At 43.2% G+C, this 24,220-nt stretch overlaps 1 protein-coding gene across 1 annotated transcript in view; it reads left to right on the top strand.

The window, feature by feature from the left end:
• PDGFRL (platelet derived growth factor receptor like) overlaps positions 1 to 24,220 on the top strand; it is a 707,591-nt gene that overhangs the window by 562,707 nt on the left and 120,664 nt on the right. The window contains exons 4-5 of the mRNA XM_069631573.1: positions 2,911 to 3,204; positions 10,242 to 10,381. Of these exons, the coding sequence (XP_069487674.1) occupies positions 2,911 to 3,204; positions 10,242 to 10,381 (434 nt within the window). The remainder of the gene's footprint in view (positions 1 to 2,910; positions 3,205 to 10,241; positions 10,382 to 24,220) is intronic.

Here is a 24,220-nt window from a genome sequence, read left to right as displayed (position 1 = left end):
TTGATATCCTGATGACCTGTATGACAAATCTGCAAGTTATAGGTTCCAATTCCCTATAAAAATAACATAATTCAGCGTGTTAATATACCAGTTGCAGCGATACAAATATGTTCCGACCCTATGTAAATTTGCTCAGGAGGTTGTGTGCCTACAGCAAAGAACTGCATTCAGCCTGCAGGCCAAGATTATCTATCAAGTAAGATAGCTCAGTGGGGAGTGTTCCTGCGGCAGGGATATGCTTGAAACATAGGTTACAATTCCTGCCCTCTAACCTTCTCATTTTGCCAAAATGAATCCCTTTGAATTGAGTAAAAGTGACAGATGTTAATAAAGAATGTGGCTGTATTTGTTTTAACCAAAATGCCCTAGTCTGTGGCAGCAGAAATATTCCTCCCATCATTTGAGAGTGAATAAAGAGGGATGTTTGTGTAATAAAGAAAAATAGATGCAAGTTTACAATTCAGAAAAATTGAACCAAATGGAGGTATAAGTGAATCAAATAAGTAAAATAAACATGCACAAGCCCATTAAAGATCTGAAAATCAGCACTGTGCTTTGCCCATAGGGTCAGCCAAGAACCATTAGGCCTCAGCAGTCCTTATATATATTTTGTCTGGTATCTTTTACCATGCCCCAAACCACCACAAACATACTGCACACGAAAAACAAAGAATAAAAAATGTCCATTAGTGAAAAGACATCTTTCAAATGCCTCATCCCCATCAGTACCACAGGTCGAAAGTATGGCTGTAGCATCCCACATGTTTGTATTCAGTAACACCTCAGCAGTCAGCAAGGGGCGCGATTTATGTAAGCACTCCTTTTGTGTTTCAGTGCCTTGCTGCAGCCAGAAGGCTAAAGATGGTCAGGCCCAAAACGAACATTTGAAAGTACAAGTAGACACCCCCAGTCTACCCTCCCTGTGATTGCATACATGCATACTATACTTTTGTACTAGTCTTAGTTACTTGAGCCCTGCCCAACAAGCAACACCTACAACAAGCACAAAAATACAAACTGTGCTGTTACTGAACAGTTTATTCTCTGATAATGTTTTCCTTGTATGGTTTACACAAACATCGTCCCTGGGCAACAAATAAATGAAATGCAAGAAAGAATGGATATGCATATTTTTAAGTGTATTTTAATTTGTCTACAAAACTTTATTTGTTAAAAAGACAATTATTCGGCTCCATATTCGGCGCTGGCCACATACTCGTCTAACTATTCCTTATTCAGATGAATACTTAAATCTACTGTTTGGGATACCCATAGTTGACCCTCCCAGCCCCCACCTTTAAAGTGCCCAAAGGATGCCCGGAACGGGGAGCGGGGGTGGGGGAGCAGGCTCTTTCAAATATAAGCACATTTTCTACTGCTTATATTTCCTATTAAAAAGCTATCACTATAATCTCTTTTTTATATTAAAAACAGCTAACTAAGCCTTGAAACACCATTTGCTGTATAGGTGCTTATTAATAGCCAATACACAAATAAAATAAATAATCTTAATACATCAAGAATATGTAGATGTGAGTACTCAAGAAACTGTACGCCGGATCACAAGCACAATTTTGGTTGACAGCAATTGGAGCGATATAGCCATGTTTGACCTGTCTTCTCTCGTCCCAAACTGCGTATTGAGCAGGTAACATATCGCGGACCTGTCCTGTCCTGATTTCAAGCTACAGGGTCCAAGAAAAGATGAATGCAGACAACACGTGCGCAAACATGGCTGAACGGTGACAAATACTGCTGCACCCATCAACAATGCCCAGGTGGTCCAGTGCCTGAATGCCTTCTAAACAGGAATTCTGTGCTACGGCCGCATTGCTTTCGAAGTGGGATACAATACAGCTTTGACCTAGTCACGTGTTTACTGTGCATACTTTCCCATCAAGAAATGTAAACACGGTAGATACACAAAAGCGGTGTTTGCAGAGTTAACCGAGACCGTGTTACTTAACAAGCAAGCGTTGCATTTCTACATGATAGCAAGTACACCAAATGACATCACTCAGGCACAGATACACAATACACACAAGCCGCACCAGGAACATATATCAATGATTCTCTTCATCCAAAAGTCGATAGGTGCAAAAGCAGATCGGAAATTACATGCATGTGAAGGGAATACTGGACTGTACCACAAATAGGAGGGGGCCCTTCAAGGCTTCAGAGTGGGGCGACAGGTCAATTTCACGCAGATGGCGTCAGCCAGGGGTGCTATCATTGAATGTCCCCTGGGGGATGGGTCAGAACCAAAGAACGACTGTAGCTCTAGACCAGAGGCATAGCCAGGATTGTGTAGCAAATAGGGCCTGAAGCTAATGTAGTTGGGCCCACTGCACTGAGAAAAATATCTGTAAATGCCCACACAGCGCTGCTAAGCGGGCATTTACAGATTTTGGGTGGGTCTTGCCCCTCAGGACCTACCCTGTCTACACCTCTGCTCTAGACTATCATAAGTGTCTTTCTTCAGCCTTCCTCTGGAACAGGAGACAAGAAATTACTTAATCTGTTATCATCGAGAAAAAGCTATTCCCCCTTTGCAGTAAAAACGCCCTCTCTCAAGCTGAAAGGCAGCACGTTTGCTGTTGTATGCACATTTCTTCTTTTCTGTTGTAAATCTGTCGAATGTAATTGTTTTGGCACGGTGACAAAATATACGATTTTATAGAATTAACATTACAGCTGTTTTTGGAGTAGACATCAATATATCTGAACAGTGTATACATCAGCGATGGGGATCAGGGAATTGGATTCTGGCAGAGAAATGCTATTAAGTTCAAGATAAATCTGTCCATAGAGTGTAGAACGCGGACTATGTTATGCTGAAGAATTTCCTCTGACGTGTTCAAATGCTAATTCCCGGATCCCTTAATGATTGGCTCCATTTCTCATTACCAGATAAAGGGGAACTGTTTGTGCCATCGTCCAGCTACTTTGAGATTGTATACCTCAGCCCTGACAAGCCAACGGTTATTCCGTGTCGAGTGACTGTACCCTCAGCGAAAGTAACCCTACACAGAGAGTTCCCAGCTGAGGAGATCAAAGCCGATGGGACCAACATCGCGTATGATGTCAAGAGGGGCTTTGTCTACCAGCACCCCAACGCCGACCAGAAAGGAGTGGTGTACTGCAGAGCCGAGGCCCGCGGCGCGCCAAAGATATCCATCAAATATCATCTGCTCTACGTGGAAGGTAAGACCAAGGGCATGGTGATGTCATTGACATTTGTAAATGTTATGGCTTCAATGGAATTGTATATTGACCATATCGTATTTTATGAAAGCATTTTGTTTACCTTTTGGTAGGGAGGCTGAACACTCAGGCTGTACTATATCGAAGGTGGATGAGCTGGGACAGATTACAGCAAACAGCATAGAAGTAATCGCAATAGTTTAATAGCATTTTAGCAGGAATTTATAAAAATACATATCTCATTTCCAATGTTGTTTTGTATGGCACATGGCTGTCCTTGGTATGAATCCACAGCGCTGCATCCTTGTCAAAAATAGCAGTCACTGCACTGCCCATTTAACTAATAAACCAGATATATACTATCAGGTGTAAAGTGGGTTTGAGGGGCGCTCCAAAGTGACATTGTTGCTGTAGCTCGTTTGCACTCATGTAAACTGTTAGTTGAGTCATTTGGAGGGTGACCAGAGCAATACGCGTTAGGGCTTTTTTATCGGGTTCCTCGCATCACCTTGTGTGGAGTGATTAATACAGAACAGGTGTGGAGGTAGGAGTAACCTGGATTTGCGGATTGTCAATGGGAAGGGTGACACCACAAATGTACTCCACACAAAATGATGCCTATTAGTACTCTGTATTTGAAATTTGTATAGTGACTAGTATACATGAGAGAAAGAGTTAAGTGGAGTCCCAGAAGTCCCCGGATCCTGACACACCCAGCGAAGCAGTCAGGGGAACTGCGTGACCTTGCATTTCACAGCCAAAGCACATTAAATAAGGTACCAAATGCTGCACCTCCATTTATCTCCTGGCGGAGGCCTATTAGGAACAATCAGGTCAACTATGTTACTAATCACATTGACGTGACTTTTATTCCCCCTACCTCCAGAGCCTTCCCTCCTTCCACAGGGGTCTGGCCAAGACCCCCTAATCCTCCAAGCAGGAGTAGGGGTAGGAAAGGCATGTACCTGTCACTGTGCACAGTAAAGAGAGGAGACACCATCCCTTCCAGTAGGCGGCTGCTCTGAATTGCCAACACAGAAGAGGTTTATCAATGTCACATTATATTATTATTGATGGGTCACTGCTCACACCATCTAGTAACCCTTGGTGTGTATTTAAATACATGTACCCTGTATAACAAATCAATACACAGTAGTTCAAATAGATGCCCCACACCTAATATTCATGTTCAAATGCATCTGATAACACTCAGTAATAAACACTCAATACATGTGTCTTACACTCTCATGTAAAAAATAAATCTTATAATTATGAGGAATATGAAAAAAGAAACATTGCAATTTTTATAGTCAATATGCACAGCACACTAAAAACGCAAATACTCATTAATGAAAAAGCTGAAATCATTGTCATCACCTCTATGTCTAATCAAGACTAGTCTGATCAACCTTCTCTCTCAAAAACCAACAACCTTACTCACCATGTCATGTGAAGCAACCTCACAAATCATGCTAGGCAATCTTCATAGAAACATCTGGCCTCACAAAATCATGATAGGCAACCTCATAGAAGCTACATGCAACACAGAGAAAACAGTGTGCTACATTAAATGCCCATGCAGCATTTATTACGTGGGAGAAACCGGAAAGGAAAATCCATATGAACGAGCATAAATCATGTATTAGAAAAAAAAACATGGCATTGTCAGTAGCGAGACATTTCACTGAGAAAAACCACAACATGGCACAGCTTAAATGTTGAAGTAGTTAGAAGTAGTTAAGAAATGTGTGCATCATCAAGACATGAAAAAAAGGAGGGAACAACGTGAGGCCTATTGGATAGACCGACTGAACACAATGGTACCAAACGGCATGAATGAGTAGTGGGACCTCAACAGTTTTTTTGTAACCTTCCCACCAACAACTCAAGCGCAACCAACCATTTAAAAATAATGTTTTCAGCCTGGCATCGAATATGTTATAATCGAGTTGCCACATAGTTGGACAGCTCAGCTACTTACATTGGACACCCCTTGAACTCTGCACCAAGGTGCAAAATGACAAAACTAATGAAGTTTACATTGGATAGCCATTAGATTCTGCCCTGGGGCGCAAAGTAACCAGATTAATGATGTTTACATTGTCTCTTTCGACGCCAAAGGTTACTAGATCATCTATAGAACATGCACATTATCAGTTTCACAATATCAGACTGACACAATACCACAAGGTCATTCACAGATCAATATTATGTTCTGCCATATACATTCACTTGGTTCACAATTTAATTTAGTGTGGTTAAACTCCAGATATATTTCCTCCAAGTAGATTCTATTTAGAATCAGCCCAGCACATTATAGAGCCAGAGCTAGAATGCGACACTATAATTAATATCATGATCCTGAATCTACTTTGATATATTTCTATGCTCATTGAGACAATAATATTTCTACAAAGTATGTACACATGCAGGGGACATGCTTAGAGCGTATACTATCTTAAGATGGCCGCCATTATCTCATCGGCATGGCCATTTTGTCAGGCAAATTTGTTGAGTTATCCCATGACAACCTAGTCGCACAAATTAGGCAGGCATGACAGAATCGGTTCCTCCTGCTGCCATGCCCACACGCCGCTCTGGCCATATACAGAGGTAAGGAACGCTCGTAGCATATACACTAGCATTAGGTATTAGATCACGGATACATCAGAGTTAATACTACTTGAGGACAGGTCAGTTTTATCTATGCCGGAATGTAACCGGTCTTTTATTCATACATGGCACAGAAAGTTATGGAGTAGGGATTACACACGTTTCATAGTTTATAGATCCCAATCACATCCGACATGTTGGAGCACTGTAATATACGCTCCATGTCCCAAGTCACGGGAGATCATTTTTCTAAGTTGTAAATATTCACAGTTGGAAACTTACACACTGTAAGGAGTTGTTATGGCTGCATAACATTAGCAACAAGATTTGTCCAACTAACCAATCTGCTTATGATTTGGACACACAGCAATTAACACACGTGGTGTAGACGCTGCAATTTCAATAAAAGCGTTCAGTACCCCTAAAAATGACTCTTGTTAGATGTAAGCAATATAAACAATCATTAAAACGGAGTCTATGCAATGTTTTTTATCCTTGTTCATATCTCTTTTCATACACATTCTATGTTAATGTATGTCTTGTGTTGCTTGGTAGGCGCCCTGTAATTGAACATTGTTTTAACATTCATACAAATGTTACATCAAAATGCTATTGTGAACAAAACGGATTCTCGTTCATGATGTAATGGCACGATCTAATGTTTTGGTTAATCTCGACATGTTGATTGAATTCATTGGTGTTTATGGTTTTCCCTAATTGGATAAGCCAAGGATAATTTGTATCAAGCAAGAGTATTAGGCCCCGACGAAGGACTTAAGGTCCGATATGCATAGGCCTACTCTCGTGATTGCTACTAACTTTACTGTTTTACACACTACTGAATAGTTAAATCACTTGCATTTTGGAAAATATTGTGGACTATATGAACTAAAACTACTTCAGACGTGAACAAACCCTCCGTGGGTAATAGGGTATGCGGGCCACACCAATGGCTAACTAGCCTTGGTCTCTCTTTTTTCAACCTCATAGAAGCATATCTCAGTACCTATATCAATGTGATATCAATGAAGAGTAAAAGTCCTGTCTAACTGTAGAAGGAAGAGAGACAAGAGCTGGATACAATTGGATGCCTGTATCAGGTTACACAATACTGGATAAAATGCCAAAAACTGGCAAAAATATCAAATAGGAAAAATGCTCCAAAAAAGAATTAAAATGAACATTGGGATATATGGTGCCAGCATGTAGCCCGTCAAGAACAGGGCCTGGTCTTTAAGTGGTGAGCTGATGTGCCTTGGGAATATTGGGGATGAAAATCTAAATTATTTCCATGCAGCTCAATCATAAAGCAAAGGTTTGCACAAACGTCAATAGGCATGGTCCTTTGGGACTCAAAATGCCTTAAAGCAGCCAAACCTCCAGTTTAGTGGCTTCAACTCCAGCAAGAAAAAAGGCGTGACTTGACCCCTCCTTTCTAGAAAAAGGCCTCAGCGCTCTCTCTCTCTTTCTCTCTCTCTCTATCTCTCTCCAGTATTCCAACCATCCACGTCTGCCCCTTCTCTTCTTGCCAGCTCTGCCGCCCCGAACAGCTGTGTCTGGGTCCCGAACCCTGTCTTATTTATACTATTTGAGTATTCACGGTTCCAAGCCTGCAAGCACCAAAGTTCCTCCAGCTCCAAACATCTATCTAAACAAAAATATCAGCGACCAACATCTTTCTTGTGTAAACTATGACAAGGACTATCTCATCATCCAGTACTAGGAACCTTTCCAACAAAAGTGTCAGTGGACAGCACCGCTCCTCTCTGAACTACATGAAGGATGGTGTTTTGTAGTTCTTCTGCAGAGTAGTTCTTATCACTTGTGTTCTATTAATTGGGACATTGGCTTTTGTCCCAGAAAAAGCCTGTAAAGTAATGGATGGCTTTGTGTATGCAAATGAACCATGGTGTACGAGGCTGGAGATCGGTGGGGCTCGATCCAGACTACTGAAAAACCCTCTATTGTACTGTCCTTCAATATTTCTAAGTTAATGCTCATGGCTCACGTTTACTGAATATGAAAGTGTTTGCATCACACTTTGCCTTAGCATCAAGGCTGGACCTACGGCTCACACCACATGTCGCTTTAGGCATGGCTGACATGGGCAGACATGGGAAATTAAATGTCAACATAATCTCATAAAGGGAAGTAGTTGGAATTTGAGGAAAGATCAATCAGATTCCCTAGTTCAAACACACAAAGACAATCAATTATGGGAGGGCATGGGGACCTGGAAAGCCCAGTAAATGAGAGGATACCAGTTCAGGCAGATATGCCTGTGTTAGCTTAATTGCTGCAAGGGGAGACAGTGAACAAGGAGAATCCTAGAGGGAGAGCGTGGTGGAACCCTGGAATAATCTGGCAGAGCTATAGACAGAGAGTTCTGTTCAAGGGAAGTCATGAAAGAGAAGCCAAGTCGAGGAATTGAAACCTATATTCCCCCCACCTTGAGTGAACTGGAGGGCCACAGGCTTGGAAGCTCAACTGACAACACCAGGAAAGATGGAGAGAGACTCTGATTTCTGGCACCAGGGCATTAACGTTTCAGCTGTCTGTCAAGGACCCTGATAATGGGGAGTGGGGGAGGAATAGAAATAGGAATCACACCCAGTGGAACGTGTAAGGGTTCCATGTGGGACCTATCCAGTCTAGCTCTAAGGAGGGGCCATTCTTAAGTCTTATGGTCCGGTAATAGACCTATCCACAACCTACAAAGCCTAGTCTGGCAGAATACTGGCTGGGGAGCTAAAGAAAGATAATTTCAAAGGGATTCTCTTAAAACCCAATGACTGGAGGTATAGTTAGATGGGTAATCAGTGGAGAATCCTACAGAACAAGGACCAGGTAAACACCAGCCCAGTACACAGAACCCTAAATCTGACAGAAGATCTGCAGCAGAATAGTTTATGCAAGAACTGAAGGAGAATCAGTGCTACATCTGAGGTCCGAAGTTGAAAGACCTGCTGTAAACTGAGAACTTTGAATCAAAGTTTAGAAGAGACCTGATGATAACTTTGAAACAAAGGTCAGGAGAGACCTAAGGAAGATCCAATCCTCCAGGCCTGATGGAAAGACCATCTGAAGACTTTGAACTTGAGGTCTGGAAAGACCCAGTGAAAATCCAAAACCCTAGATCTGAGAGGAAGACTGACGGGAACCCCAAAATGGAGATCTAGTTTAACTAGATACTTCCACATTGGCTATCAGAATATTCACTAGGACAATATCCACCGAAACGAGACCCTGACACAATATTTATTTTTAACGGGTACTAGTCAGACCCAGACATTTTCCAGTCTCAACAAGAAACACTGGATACCAAAACAATTCGGTCCATTATGTCCAAATTTTATTAACTACTCTTAAACTTTTTGCTTTAATGAATTTTTCTGTTCACTCTTCTACACCTTAGGGTATTCACACTCTGTACTTCATGGTTTAAACTTATGATGACATTTTAGACCTTATTTCTCAATTGTCTATTCCACAAAATGTTTTTCTCTTTTTATTTACCTATTTTTCAACTGTCCTATTAAAAAGAAATTGCTTAATTGTCAGAACACTGTATTCTTAAAGGCTATTGTAGCCGTCATTGTGTACCACATATATAAGTATTGTTTCATTTGCACTAAGCAAGATAATTGACTGCTCCATATTCAGGATTGCTGTTTTTCATGTCAGTGTAACAATTACCATGTAACTGTGATCAGCATTTATGTTTGTTTCCACTTAAATCATTGTTTGTGAAATAATAGACAATAATTGATGAATGTCACTTTTCTCTTAGTTTATCTCATTCTTTTATTTATTTATAATGTGTGCTAAGTGGTTGGTACCCATAGAACCCACTCAGTGATCTCTGACTACAGAGACATGACTTTATGACTCATCAATAGCCCAATGAGAGGTGTATTGTGCGAATTTCCTTTTCCGTTTTTAGAGAATCAAACAGAGATACAACTCCTAGTTGACAGGTATCGTTCTGGGAAGTCATCTGGGAAAAGAGCACAAGGGCATATGATGTAATTTCTGTTACCCCTGGTATTTTGGTGAATTATGTCCCTGACACCTAGTAACTTGAAATTTGAGCTGGCTTCGTTTTCCTGAAATAGGTGTGATCAATTTCTGGTATGAAAAATGTCAGTGTTTTCAGAAGTACTAGAGGAACATCCCCAGGGTCATCTATCCCCTATGCACTCGAATGGATTGTGCACACGCGTGTGTGTGCACGTGTGTCTTTGTTTGTCTACCTGAACGATTGAGAAGAAACGCATGATGTGGAGGGAATGGGGCAAACACTGGCGCTTGGCAGGGAGAGAGGGGGATGAAGACTCCCCGCATCTGAATCGGTCAGTGTTTTTTTAATACCACGGTGCCCTGATGCAGGTGATTTTAACATTGCTTTCTTTTACTCTTTCTAGTTCCAAGTGGTCCACCCTCCGCCACAATTGCAGCTTCTTCCAACAGAGTCAAGGGTGGAGATAATTTCAATGTTGTCTGCACGGTACTCGGGGAGCCAGATGTCGCAGTGGAATTTAACTGGATCTATCCCGGCCAAGAAGTAAGATATATGAGAATAATAAGAGTATCGACATTTTATGTAGCACTGCATGTCGGATGATTCTGGCCGCTAGGGGCCTCATTACTAGTTTAGCAGTAAATCCACAGAATTACAGCCAAATTAGATTCCATCACCACCACTTAGTCCCGTCGGCTTACCACTGGAGTACAAGGCGTGGAAGGGCGGAGTAAATCTCCATTTGCGGAGTCTCAAGGACTCCATGAGGATTCTGGCAGAATTACCATGAGCGGTTATTCTGCAGATTTTTGGAGGAAAAGTGCAGGATTTACCCAAAAAGTGTCAGTAACAGAATTATCGCCACTTTTTGTCGCACCACCAAGCCCGTAATGAGGCCCCAAGTGATGTACTAATAGGTCTTATTCTAAAGGTGGGACTTTGTCTCTATTCATGCACATCTTAATTTTCCACCGTTCGGTTTAAATGATGCATAGACAGATGCCACAAACCACATGCATAGATTTTAAGCAAAATGTCAATCTTCATTACTTTGTTACTAACAAGCTCTAGTCTGGCAGAAATATGTGTTTTTGTAATGCATTGGTTAAACAAATGTACCCTACGTACATCCTCCAGTACAATAGAAAATGACAGGGGCTGTGAGGTTCGAGCCACTCGTTTCTTTTAATAGAAAACACCCCATAACTGTTGCAATCGCTCCTCCATCCTATTAATGTTCCAGCAGAGTAAAGGAGTTAGGTCGAGACAGTGCCCTAAAACAACATTTCTGGAAACCTTCTGCCATCATCTGATGCTGAAACATGTTTAAAGCAGGTCCCAAGTCTGCTCCCTTCCTCCTCTGAAGGGAAGAGCTTCCCTCACTTCATCCCAGGCAGAGTTAATGTACAGGTAAGTTATTGGTGTACCACATTTATTACACTGCTAGGGGGCGAGAAATCAAGTGGACATTTGGGTGAACCAACAAGAAACGATGGATCATAAAATAATGCAGTAGGACTTTATACTGTGTAGTTGCCAACAAAGTCATATGTTGTATTATTTTTGCGATCTTAAGTAAAGAGAAGGCTGCTCTCCTGATAAATTATTTTTAACTAACAATTATCAGTTTGTTACACCAGTATCCAACTTTCCCTCAATGAAAATCCTCAATGTGCTTTGACACATTGGCGGCCATTACTGATCACTGCATACAAATGAGCATGTGAATCGGTGTGCCTGCGTGTATGTATGTTTGTGTGTGTATATGTGGGTGGAACTGAGTCAGTGTGTGTGTGTGCATGGGCGCTTGCATTTTATTTGGAGGGGCTGAGGGACCACACAGTGCCCCAGCATCATGCAAGGGAAATATAGTGACAATGTCGATATATTGTGGGCGGAGCTTCAAGAAAGTGAAATGCACTGCCAAATCTCAATTATTGTGTGGGTGTGCAGCATCATGAAAGTGATTTACAGTAGTTCAGCGGGTTGAGCACTCGTTGCTGCGATCTGAGCGTGATCTGCAGGTCCCAGGTTCGAATCCCGGCAAGGCCAACTCAGCCTTTCATCCTTCCGAGGTCGATAAATGGGTACCAATTTCGGTTGGGTGATATTTTATGTAAATAGGTGCTCTGTAAAGCGTTTTGGATTAAGGCGCTATATAAATAACACATCATTATCATTACATTAATTATGGGTGCAATATCATCAAAGTGATTTACAGTGACAATGGGGGTCATTCCGAGTAGGGCGGTAAGGGTTAACGGTCACCGTTAACGAGACCGGTGCCGTTAAACTCTTACCGCCCTATTCTGAGTTCCCTTTGGGGGTTGGTACTTAACACCTGCTTTTTGCAGGCGTTAAAAAACCAACCCGCAAAGGGACCTAGGAGCTAATAACGGTACCATAATTTATGGTGCCGTAATTAGCACCTTCCCCATTCCCATTGAGCCCTATGGGGCAAAAATGGGAATGGGGAAGGGCCCTTGGTGAATGGGGAATTACCGACCCCGCCAACCTTGGAATGGGGCGGTAATTCCGCCATTCACCATGGCGAAGTCGGAAAAATAACGGCGTCAACCAAGGCGCTAATAGCGCCTTGGTTAACGCCAGGGTCGGAATGAGGCCCAATGCTGCCATATATATATTGTGAGTATGGCATCATAATAGTGATTTACAATGGTAATGCTGGCATATACTCTAGATGCGTCCTCATACAATGTTGTAAAATGTTCCTGTGTACTGTTGGTGAACTTACATCTATTCCACTTTTTCATATGTTAACCTAGAGAACCAATTGTAAATAGTTATTACTTTTTACACCATTATTCCCAGACAATGTGCTATAAAATGCACCATTCAATCCATTAAAAAAAATGTCATAAGGGGAGAACACCCACCCCCAAACTCTCCTCCATTACTGAACATTAAACATTTATAATGGTGATCATTGTTCTATCATCCCCGTCTCCCAGGCGTCAAAAGCTTCCTCGGCCACTGGCAAGGAGAGTAAAGCAAGTGATTGGGAGGAGAGGCTGCTGGCAGGGACATGGAGGGAAAGTTTATTTAGCAAAGTTTACTGCTGTCAAAGTGTGGACTGGTAAGCTCTTATTATGGGATATTAGTAGTCGTTGGACACAAGAACTTCCAATAGAGATGGGCTGTGCATGTTTGACGGTGGAGATAGCGACCAGGGTGCACTTTCTACTGTTCTTCCCATTGTATAGGCACATTAGAAGGAAACATTGTGTCCCACTGTTCAGTGGCGTAGCACAAAATTTGGGGCCCTCCCTGCGAGCCATGCTGAGGGGACCCCTTTACCCCCAGTTTGGAAACAAATCACGGGTCGGCAATACTCTAGTCCGGTCTAAATTACCACACTTGCGCAAAACACTCAAACGTGCTGCTGCAGGGGTACGACGCACAATGCACCAGGAGAAATATATAAATATGTGTTTTAATGCATTATATGATATGATATGATATGATAGTTTATTTATATAGCGCCTATACACAATGTGTTTCAAAGTGCTTCAAGGCAAGGGAGGGAACAAGGGAAAATACAATGACATTCTTACAGGCCATGAACAGTAAGGATGTGAAATAACTATCGTACTCGGCCTGACGACATTTCAGATAGTGCAAGAGCTATGACATAGATAAGTAAGGGAGGGGGAGAGTGGGAAGGAAATGGAAACAGACAGGCGACTACCGTACTAGGCCTGACGACATTTCTGGTAGAGCCGGAGAAAACAAAAGGGGAAGCACACTTTCTGAGAAAAAGTGGCTAAAAAGCCAGAGTGTTTGCAATTGTTTTGTAGGGTAAAACAAATCCAAAAATCCAATACATGCAAATCACCAACAGTGCACAGAAACTTTAATGCTTTCATTAATGTAATGCTTTGCTATTAAATATGCTATTAAACATGCCATGCAACAATGAAAACATGTCCAACTGGCTGCACAATGTAGACCAGTCTAGACACGTAATAACATATTACAGTAAGCATGCCAGGCCACATTTAGACATACCTAGACTGTTGCACCAAAATGTCAGTTGAAGAAATAACACTTATCATGGTTATTTTATCACACAGATGCGCAGAAAAATATACAATGCCACAGTAAGAAATGGCTAGACTGGCAGTACTCACGTGCCAGTCTAGCCAGGTAATAACACTTAGCAGGACTGCTTTATCAGAGATGCCCAGTTAAACATAAGTCAAGCCAAACTGAGAAATGACTAGAATGGCTGCACCAAAATGCCTCTCTAGCCACTAATACCCAGTGGTCAAAGTGTACAAAAAGAAGTAGTGGAACTATGTTCCCTACTGGCCTGCACCGCTCCCCACAGACCCCATCGCCTCCCCCATCATGCACAATAAAAAAAAAAAACACATGTGCTTGCTCTTTAAGGAAACGTCCTGTGCAGTGTGCGCTGAAAGTGCAAGTTCCAACCTCTTCCTACACTTTCAGAAACGGTTTCTTTTTAAAATAAAAGTATAGGAACGGTAAAACTTAATTAAAAGAATTATAGGAGCACCGCTCCCAACCGCTCCCGTCCACTTCGATCACTGCTAATACCACATATCATGCCTGCTTAGTCTGGACATGGCTGACCATTAGGATTTATTGCACAATGCCCGCCCCACCCCACCCCTCCACACATCCCCTCTCCCTCCCACACCCTGCCCCAACCACCAATATTAGCTACTGGACCCAGAATTACCTCCACATCCCTCTTCCTTGTCCCATTGCTTACATATGAGGCACCTTGGCTCATTGGTACGTACTGGGATGAGGAAGAGTGGAACTAGGAGTAATGAAGATTACAGATAACTAAGCTAGGTACTACCTCCATTTCCCTCTACCTCATTACAGTACTTGTGTATGAGGCAAAGTGCCTCATACACAAGTCTGGGACGAGGAAAAATATGACTGGGAGTAATTAATATTACCAATAAGTAATGAAGGCATTAAACACAAGCAGTGGCGCAACATCATAGAGCTGACTGGGCTTCAGCCCACCCCCCCGGATATTTTGGACTATGTTGACTTGACCTGGTTGACCTACAGAGCCGTTGTCGGACAGAACAGGACATAGATGTTAAACGGCACCTGGGTTTCCTTGTTAACAAAGGCCCGGCAATTACTAACGAATAGCATTACAATATTAGTACCTGCATTCAAATGCTTAATTTTTTAGGCAATTCAAATTGTGATGTGGGTTTAGTATTTGCACATCAGGGGAGTGATTTGAAGTGTAGAGAGGGAACAGGTGACAGCTCATTCTCACAGCAGTCCATAAGCGGGTACTTTCAGACTTAAAGGAGAGAGTTAACTGCTTGTAACATTGAAGCTGCACTAGAATAGTCTCATTAGAATGCATAAAGAAGTGAAATGCCCCACACAAATAAATGTACCCCTCCCCAATATCCTCATGAAGTTAGAGCCTCTCCCAACATTTGAAGGGTTAGCCCTCCAGAAATGTAGGTTTTGTTGCGCTCCTGAACACAACCACACTCACCATTCACCAGCCACACACATGCACACCCAGCCATCCATAAATCTAAGTGTGCACCCTTTCACCATACAGGCCCACCCAGGCAGCTACCCATACATTTAAGTGTGCATCCTTTAACCATACACTCACACATGCACACCCAAGCAGCCACTCATACATCATGCACTCACTCATTCATGGACATTACATTATATACATATATACACACACACACTTACATGCATGCACACACATTTAAAAAAAATACATTTTCTTACCTTTAATCCTTTGGTCCAGGGAATGCAACCTTAAGCTCCCTGCAGCAGCCAGGAACACTTGTTCCCATCATCTGCAGAGGATCTGAAGGCCTCCATGTCATGGGGCGAGGGGGAGCCCTACTACTTCAAAAAGTCATAGGGCTTCCCACACCCCATGTCATGGAGACCTACAGCCTGGAGGCTTCCGTTTCATGGAGTGGGGGCAGTCCTCGGACTTCAAAAAGAAATAGTTTATTTTTGAATTCACTCTGCCTTCCTATCATTTCTGTGACGCTATTTTGTTTGAAATATTTTTTTCGAAATTATGTTTTTTAGTACATTATTTTTTTCAAGGGAGTCCCTTCCCAGGCCATGTACTATGCCAGTGCCACTGTTGAGAAACAGGGGCTTTAGGCAATTTCATCCATCCCTGAACTTACTATTCATCATCATCATTGTAACTGGTGCAACACCATAAAAGTACAATGCAATAAGTCAACATCATACAAACAATCAATAAAGCACAACGATGCATTGGGTTAAAAGAATTTTGGAAAGTTAAAATCTGCATATCCTAGTATTTTTTAAAAAGATCTATCTAAAAAAAGCACAAGACTAAAATTCAGAAACGTTTTGATCCACTAAAAATGTAAAAGATCTTGCTCCAGCTAAAAGGCACCTCTCCCTTCTCGGCCATGACTGCTCCATGTAGGTCGGTACAGCAAAAATGATGTCATCACTTCTTTCCCTGGGAAGTCCCCTTATGTGTGGCCAGAGGACAGCAGTCGCTACCTGATCCTGACCCTGGGGGTGGCTATGTGGGGGAGGTAGCTCTCAGGGAAACCAGATGACACCAATGGAGGAAATCACATATCCTCCTTTTCCGTTAAAGGGGACTTCCCCAGTCCTCCATGCCTTAATGGCATGTTGTTACCTTCAATTTTCATCTCAATGTAAGGATGGAGTGTTTGGCCATCAAAAGCCCAGTAGGGAGACTATGCGGGCCACTGGAATGACAGCAACGTAGGGGATGGTGAGGCTTACTCTACAGGTAACCCAATTTGCGTCGCCCTCAAGTTATTTAAAACCTGATTTGCCATCAGAGACTATTGGAAATGCTTTTTCCCACTCTGTAAACAACTTGCCAAATGCCCCTTCTAAAATTACTGGCAACATCACTTCAACCCCTACACAGAGAAGGTAAAACTTGCCCTTAATACTCCCTAAAGGCACATCCTCAAACTCTGCCTGTAAAATGGCACAAGTTGACTTTCCTTTTTCTAATACTGAAACCAGTGCCACGAGGAAGGTGATCCAAGTAATGATGATCAGGAAAGGCAGGAACACCCATTGCGTTCTAGTTGTTGTGAGCACCTGACAGCAGGCAGGACCTTTAAACAGAGAGATCAGCTGAGGCAGAGGTCCTGCAGTGCGACCGTCTATCCAATCTGTGTTGACTGATGGATTGTCGGCCAGAATCAAGGTCCATGGAGTCAGGCGGCTCGGGGGAGGAACCAGAGGAGAGACACTGCCCAGTTTGGTAAGCTTCGGGAATGGCAGAGTGAGGAAGACAGCGTCCCGACAGGCAGCTGTACCAGAGAGCAGTCTCTGCGCTACTGGATTACAGGAAGGCGAACAGCAGGCGAGCGAGTAACGCAAGAGAGACGGGAACTATATGGCAGAGGTGGTGAGCCCCAGTGAAGGTTTGGGGATTCCAGCAGGCTGGTGGCAGTTTACCGTGAGAGAGGCTATCCCCATTGCAACGACCCAGTGAGTCCACCTGAGGGAAGAGGGGCATTGGGGCATGTGAACAATGGTGCTGAAAGGAAACCAAAGAGAATATAAAGATGGAAAGGACGGTGCCATATGATTTAAAGAAACCAAACTATGTAATATCAAGAGACTTTCAAAGTTGCAAAAATGCACATTTATTGAAACAATGGCGCAGAAAGGAAAATAAAGCAGATAAACTGAATGAGACTGAAGGAAAGGTGCTAAAATACTTAAAGAAACCAAACAGTGTGACAACAAGAGATTGTCAAATGTACAAGTGTGCACAGTATGAGTATAGGAAGTCCTGGCAGGAGAGCATACCAGGCAGCCCCAAGAAACAGAAGTGTGCAACTGAAAGGGCGTCCTGTCAGGAGAGTATACTAGGCATTGCAAATTACAAGTGTTTGAGAATATGAGAACAAGTGTATGAAAACAAGTAGTTTACATGCAAACAAAGCCTTGGCAGGAGAGTATACCAGGCATTTGCAAACAAGAACTGTTTGTGCAAAAGGCAAGCCCTGGCAAAAGGACTTTCCATGCAAGGTCAAATTGGACAATTTGTTATGAGAGAATCCTGACAGAAAGATATCAAGAGATAACCAAGAAGTGTTAATAAAACGTATCCTGGAGTAAGAGGAAGACTGGCAGGAGAGTACACCAGGCGGTACTTTGAATACTCATTCTGTTGCTATAAAGGAACTGAGAGAACTGCTATTAAGTGATGAGAAATCCAGGAGAAGGGAACTACCCTGTGGAGTTGTGAATCATGTTTATTTTGTAACTTTTGTAATGGAGTTAACATTTTTTCTTTTGAAAATGTATACACTTTTCAAGGCCAAAGACATTTCCCTTTTACTTTAGAGTTGATTTTAGAATATAAGGGTCAGGATAGTACTTTGAACACAGGACATATTGTTTTGGACATTCTGACAAAGGACCGACCAATTAGTTTTGTTTTGGTAGGGAAAATACCTCTTAGAGCAGTGAGAAAGGGACGTTTTTCCACTCATTTTGTTTAATAAAAGTCTATAGCCAAAAACATGAATCCACTGTGTCCAAGTTTCATTCCTGACCCTTACCACAAGTCTTTGCTTCTCTGCATCCGAGACTGACAAGTGTTCAATCACCACTGCCAGCCACACCTTCCAGCATCGTCTACTGCTGCCAAACCACACTGTGGTGTTGGATCCCGTCAACTCTGTACACCGACTTGAACCTGGGACGGCATTTGTTTTGAAGCAAATGGCCTGTAAAGGAAGAATAAAGGTACTGACAGTGAGTCTGTCCCTCTGCCCTGCTTTAAAGAGCTTTACGACATTTAAGACCCAACTCCATACCTTTTTAAGACAACACCTCGAACTGGAGCATTTGCTGTAGAAACTTTTCCCCTGGTTACACGTGCCTACAATAAACACCTTTATTCCAAAGTCTACATTCTCTTTGTTTTATAGGTGTTGGTCATTAGATTTTTTATTACGTGTGTGTATTTTTTGTTTAAAGATCCTACTTTTATAGAAGCTTGGTTGGAACTTCTTTCATGTTGGTACCATTGTACTAGTGTTGTTTGGACTGCTTCTGTGCTAGCTCACATACCTCCTGAAGAGAATAGCCAGCCCTCAATGCATTCTATCTTAAAAGAGGCGACTGAGGCATAACTGTCAGGCTGTGCCTGTTTCACCTTTATCAATGGGATCACTGCTGGTTTAGTCGTAGCATGTGGCCGTATATTCGTTTTTTCCGTTACTCATTTCTGCACTCAGTGATCATTTTGTCATGGGGAGGATTGAACATTGTCACTCGAGGGGGGCTCGGAATCCATAAAAGGTAAATTCTCCCTACAATCTTCAACTGATTCAAAAATACCTCATCATATTCCTTGTAATAATCATTGATAAAACACAACTCTTTTACATAACATTCCAGTGAGTAAATACTCCACAAAACAAGCAGAGGAATGAAAAAGGTTCCTTACCTCTGCACTTTCCAGCAAAGAAAGAGGTGCTCACAAGCCCTGACCAAGCATAATATGGACAAAGACTAAATTGAACCGTGATGACGTGTTCCTTAAACTACATTTTTCCCTAGGTTTAAGGGGAAATGTAGTTTCTGTGGCAAAAAATAAAAAAGAGGAAGTGGCAAAGCTAATAAGTCTGGCTTAATAAATGTTGAGGACATGTTTTCTTTTTGTTTCATTACAAAGCCCACCCTCCACTGCAGGGCAAAACGAATTGTACTGACTTCATTTACAAAGTCAATCTTTGCCAATGCTTATTGGTATTTGTATGAACAGTTAAAGCATTGACTTACTTGTCATGAAGGGAGTGAGTAGTTGGAAAGAGATAGGTGATGTGGGAGGAAAAGATAAAATGAGTACAGAGAGAGGGAGACAGAACAAGAGTAAGGAAAAGTAAGCCAAAAAGAGAAAAATAGAGTGAGGCAGAGAGAGAGAACAAGAAAGGCAAGGATTGCACTCAGAGCATAGGTAGTACCTATCTGTGATGGGGTGGTATGAACACGGGGTTTGCAAACACGGATTACATTTATAGGCAAAGGAATGAAAAACATTGGCCCTCATTAAGAGTGAGCTGGTCTGGAAAAAGGTGTCCGTAACGGTTAGCGGCACCTTTTCCAGACCGACTCACTCCGTGTCTGCCGGTAGGGCCTGTGAAGTACCGGATCAGGTCCAGGCCCCTACCGGCAAAAAAATCATTGAAGCAGTGCCAGTACTTCAGTGTTCCCATTCCCATGGAGTCCGACTCCACGGGAATGGCAATTTAAGGTTTCTCAGCCGCCCGTAATATCCCAGTATTACCAGGATATCGGGTGGCAGAAATGGTAAGCGAGGTTGCCGGCCTACCGGCAACCTCATAATGAGCGCCATTGTGTCAGTTAGTCAAATACAATATCCAGGAGTGCTGGTGACAATGTTGAAAAACGAGAATTAGGAGACATGATTTATAATGATAACAATAAGGTATAGGATAACCTGCATGAATTATGCAACTAATATAGTAATAGGTGTTTTTGGTGGAGCACTAATGGAAAAATTGTACTCTGGCAATACACCACACGTGGGGTGGGCAGAACTGTGAGGTGGGCTAAGGGTGGAGTCCTGGCAGGCAAGTGAAGTTTTGTAGCGGTGGATATATATATATATAACTGTTTGTTTATTTTCCCCATCCTTGAGAGAAGCCTACAATTAGGAGCATGCAAAGCAATTTGAGATTAAAAAAAAGAATCGTCTGGGTTTTATCGCTGCACTTTCAAGGCAAAGGAAAACAGTGAAAGGAAATGCATGATACATTGACTGCGTGTAGTCATTGTTTCATACAGCATGCAGCTTTTTGCACCCAACCCATTTCTATTCACCACACATTAACATGCCACAGAAAATAGCCCTTCCCAATAATCCTTACATTGCTGTGGTGTGCCTACAGCCATCTAACTTTAATCAAACTGTAATGCTGGGAACAGCTGATTACCATGGGCACAGTGTTGTATGACAGATCAGGCACGTGTTTTCCTTTCACCAGATCTGAGGATCCTGTATCCTGGAAAATGCCACCCTATTACAGTCCTATGGAAGAGACATCTACAAACGTGTACTGGAACAGTAGGAAACATTTGAAAAAAGACCCACAGCAGTGAGAGGGATAATAAACCATCATAATTGTGGGTAATTATTCCATAAAATTTGAAAGGATGTTGGCTATGAGTCAGGACACAGCTAGGGCTGTTAGTGAAATGCATAGGTTATGCAACACAAAAGAGTGATACATGCATATGAAATGTTACAATTACCCCTTTCAGGATAAGGCCTTTTCTACAAAGATTGAAAGAATGTTCTGGTGGTAGTGAGCTCAGCGCCATTCTAAAGGGGAGTAGGGGGCCTGGAAGGCTGACTTACTCTGCATCTTTTCTCATCATTTTGACACCTATGTAGATGGGACAGTTGGAGACATGGGTCCTCATTATAAGTATAGCGGTAAGGCAACAACAGTGCTGGTAGCGCTACCGGCTCCATTGCTACCGTACCGCCATACTACGAGCTGTGCTCGCGGTGACCTGGCGGGCAGTGCAGCACCCGCGAGCACAGCATGTCGGATGCACCGGCACCATTTTAAACGGTGCCGGTGCATCCAACGTCCCCATTCCTTTTGAGCCCTATGGGGCTCAAATGGGAATAGGGATGTACCATGGCCCATCACCCACGAAAAGGCAATTACCAGGTATGGCTGGGCTGGAATAGCCCGCTAATTGCTCATTCACGGTTGCCGGACCCGGATGCGAGTTTGGAGGTAGCCTTGCACCGGCAAGGCTACCTCCAACCTCGTAATGAGGCCCATGGTGCCTGTGGGTTATAGGAATACCTCCATTCGAGACAAGCATTGATTTGCTAATGCCAAGTGTTTTACTTTTGTGCAGACATGGCAAAGGTATTTTCCAGGCATTGCCGTAATTGTACTTGATGGCTATTAATGCCAGCAACTTGAAAATGGTGCACGTACGTGGGCATATGATATCAGTGTCTGGCAAATGCCTATCGAATACCTATACAAAAGCTGTAACTGCTGCCATTGGCAATGCTTGTTTTTACAAGACTTCAGTGAAAGACACGCATAGTGCTTATAAATCAAGTGGCTGTAGGCAGACCTGTTTAAGACATTGTATTACATTAGTTCTCATAAGACTGCTTTAAAAATAATACTGGCAGGCAATTCAAGTGCAAAGTTTAATTTTAAGGCTTGTCAAAGAGATCCTAGGAGGGCATGTTTTGGGCAGGGAGGGTCCTGAAGTGGGCGGGAACACTTTAACACTGTGAGGGGTTTTCCTGCCTCAACGAAACTTAAGGATGTCAGTGTCAGAATGTCCAAAACTATAAAGAGTTCTCCGTCCTCTGTCCAAAATCCTAATGTGACCCTTACAAGCTAAACCTAATAAAATGTACAAAGGGATAATGAGCCTCATTACGAGTTTGGAGGTAGCCATGCCATTTTTAGCGGCATGGCTACCCCCAGACTCGAGTCCGGGTCCCGCAAATGGGATTTACCGGGCCATTAATTCCCTTTCGCGGGACCCAGACCCGGTACGTCCCCATTCCCATTGAGCCCCCATGGGGAGAATGCTAACAGCGGGCCCGTTAATGACAGGCCCGTTGTTAGCATCCTGTACTGCTAGCAGGTCACGCTCTGCACGTCTGGTCTGGCCAGGCGTGCAGAGCAGGACCAGCTGCAGAACTCGTAATGTGGTGGCGGGAATGTAAGGTGCCAGTCCCTTACCGGCACCGTTCATTCCGTGGCCGCCATGGTCGTAATGAGGCCCAATGTCTTTCAACTGGCCATCTATAGTCTTCTTTAATGTTCCAATATAAAGTTCCAAAAGGTGCACAAATTAACAAATGATTAAAGTTCCCCAAGGTTTCAGAGCTCTCAGATCGATGGGGGAAGGTTTTCAACTTCTCTCCAGCTCTCCACCACAGATCTGGTCCTTGACAAAAGACTTTCCGATCAGGGGGTATGATCGCCTTCCCCTAGCATCACACACTCAAGGGTTCTTCCTCACCCAATGACTTACTCCACAGTTCACAGTTCTTTTACAACTATTCCACTCAGCGTTATGGTTCCCTTCCCCTAGAATTCACACTCTTGAAATTCAGGTTGCCAGACTTGCATTCACTTTGGCCTGGTTTACTCTCTTACCAGCACTTTACAATATGTCCTTTTCCTTTCAAGGGTGGATCCACAGATTCACTTTCACACTTGCCTTGTATACTCTCCTGCCAGGACTTTACAACAAGTTACTTTTCCTTTCAGGTGCGGGTCTCCAGATACGCCTTAGGAATGTTCCACACATATATTTGGTTGCAGGTCCCAAACTCGCACAGTGCCTGGTTTAATCTCCTGGCAGGACCTTCTTGATGTCCCGCTCTTCCCTTTCAGGCCCACCAGTTGGTTTTGGGTGCTCCGGCATTCTTTGCATCGTCCTGCGGTTGCTGTGGCTTGCCGGCGGCTCAGAGCAGCATTCTGCAGCTTCTCGCCTGGTCTCCTGCATCTCCCGACAGCGTCACGCGGCCCTTGGCCTCACTACGGCAGACCTCTGGCTTCTCAGCTTCCTCTGGACAACGTTACCAGCAGCCTTCCCGCATCGGGCAGCACTCTGCTTGCTTTCCATCTTCCAACCGGCTTTGCAAGGTTCTCTCTGCAGCGTCTCTCTCCCCATTTGCACAGCTGATGGGTATTTAACGGTCCCCCTACTATTTAGCTCCCGCCAACAACTAGAATGCAGCGTAGGCTTCCTGATTCTAGTCATCTTCATCACTTTGGTCTTTCACATCTCACTACTTTGGTATCATGTGTCAGAAGGAACCCTGATGACAGTATAAGATGGTTGGGCAGGTTCAATACCACAATAAGCCATGACAGTTGGTGAACTTAGGGCGGTAGGTGGGTTACACCCAGGGTGGAAAGGTGGGTACCACGTTTCTTGCAACCAGTCTCTCTCTCTTATGAGGTTCCTCTCCCCCATAGGATCCTCGCTCGGGCAGCCACCCCCAGGGTCGGGATCAGGTAGCAGCCATCCTTCCCTGTCCATATGAGACGAGAATTTCCCCAGAGAGGGAGTGCTTATAATTATAATTGCTCTTTTATAACATGCTTAATACCAGGGACGGTTTCTAAGCACGAGACGAGGATTCAGACCTGTGTTGCTATGCGTTGTCTTGCTTCCAAGACAAGCGCGTTGCCCGAGCTATCCTCCCGGTCTTGATAACGATGGATTCATCACATGTTTTAAGGTAGCCTCATCAAGCAGTCACAAATCAATACGTGATTGGTCATAGGTACGCTTAAAAAC

The sequence above is a fragment of the Ambystoma mexicanum genome, chromosome 6q (assembly GCF_040938575.1).
Source record: "Ambystoma mexicanum isolate Mex_15411 chromosome 6q, UKY_AmexF1_1, whole genome shotgun sequence".
NCBI classification, from domain to species: domain Eukaryota; kingdom Metazoa; phylum Chordata; class Amphibia; order Caudata; family Ambystomatidae; genus Ambystoma; species Ambystoma mexicanum.
The sequence above is the reverse complement of the archived record's forward strand: the minus strand, read 5'-3'. Positions and strand labels throughout refer to the sequence as shown.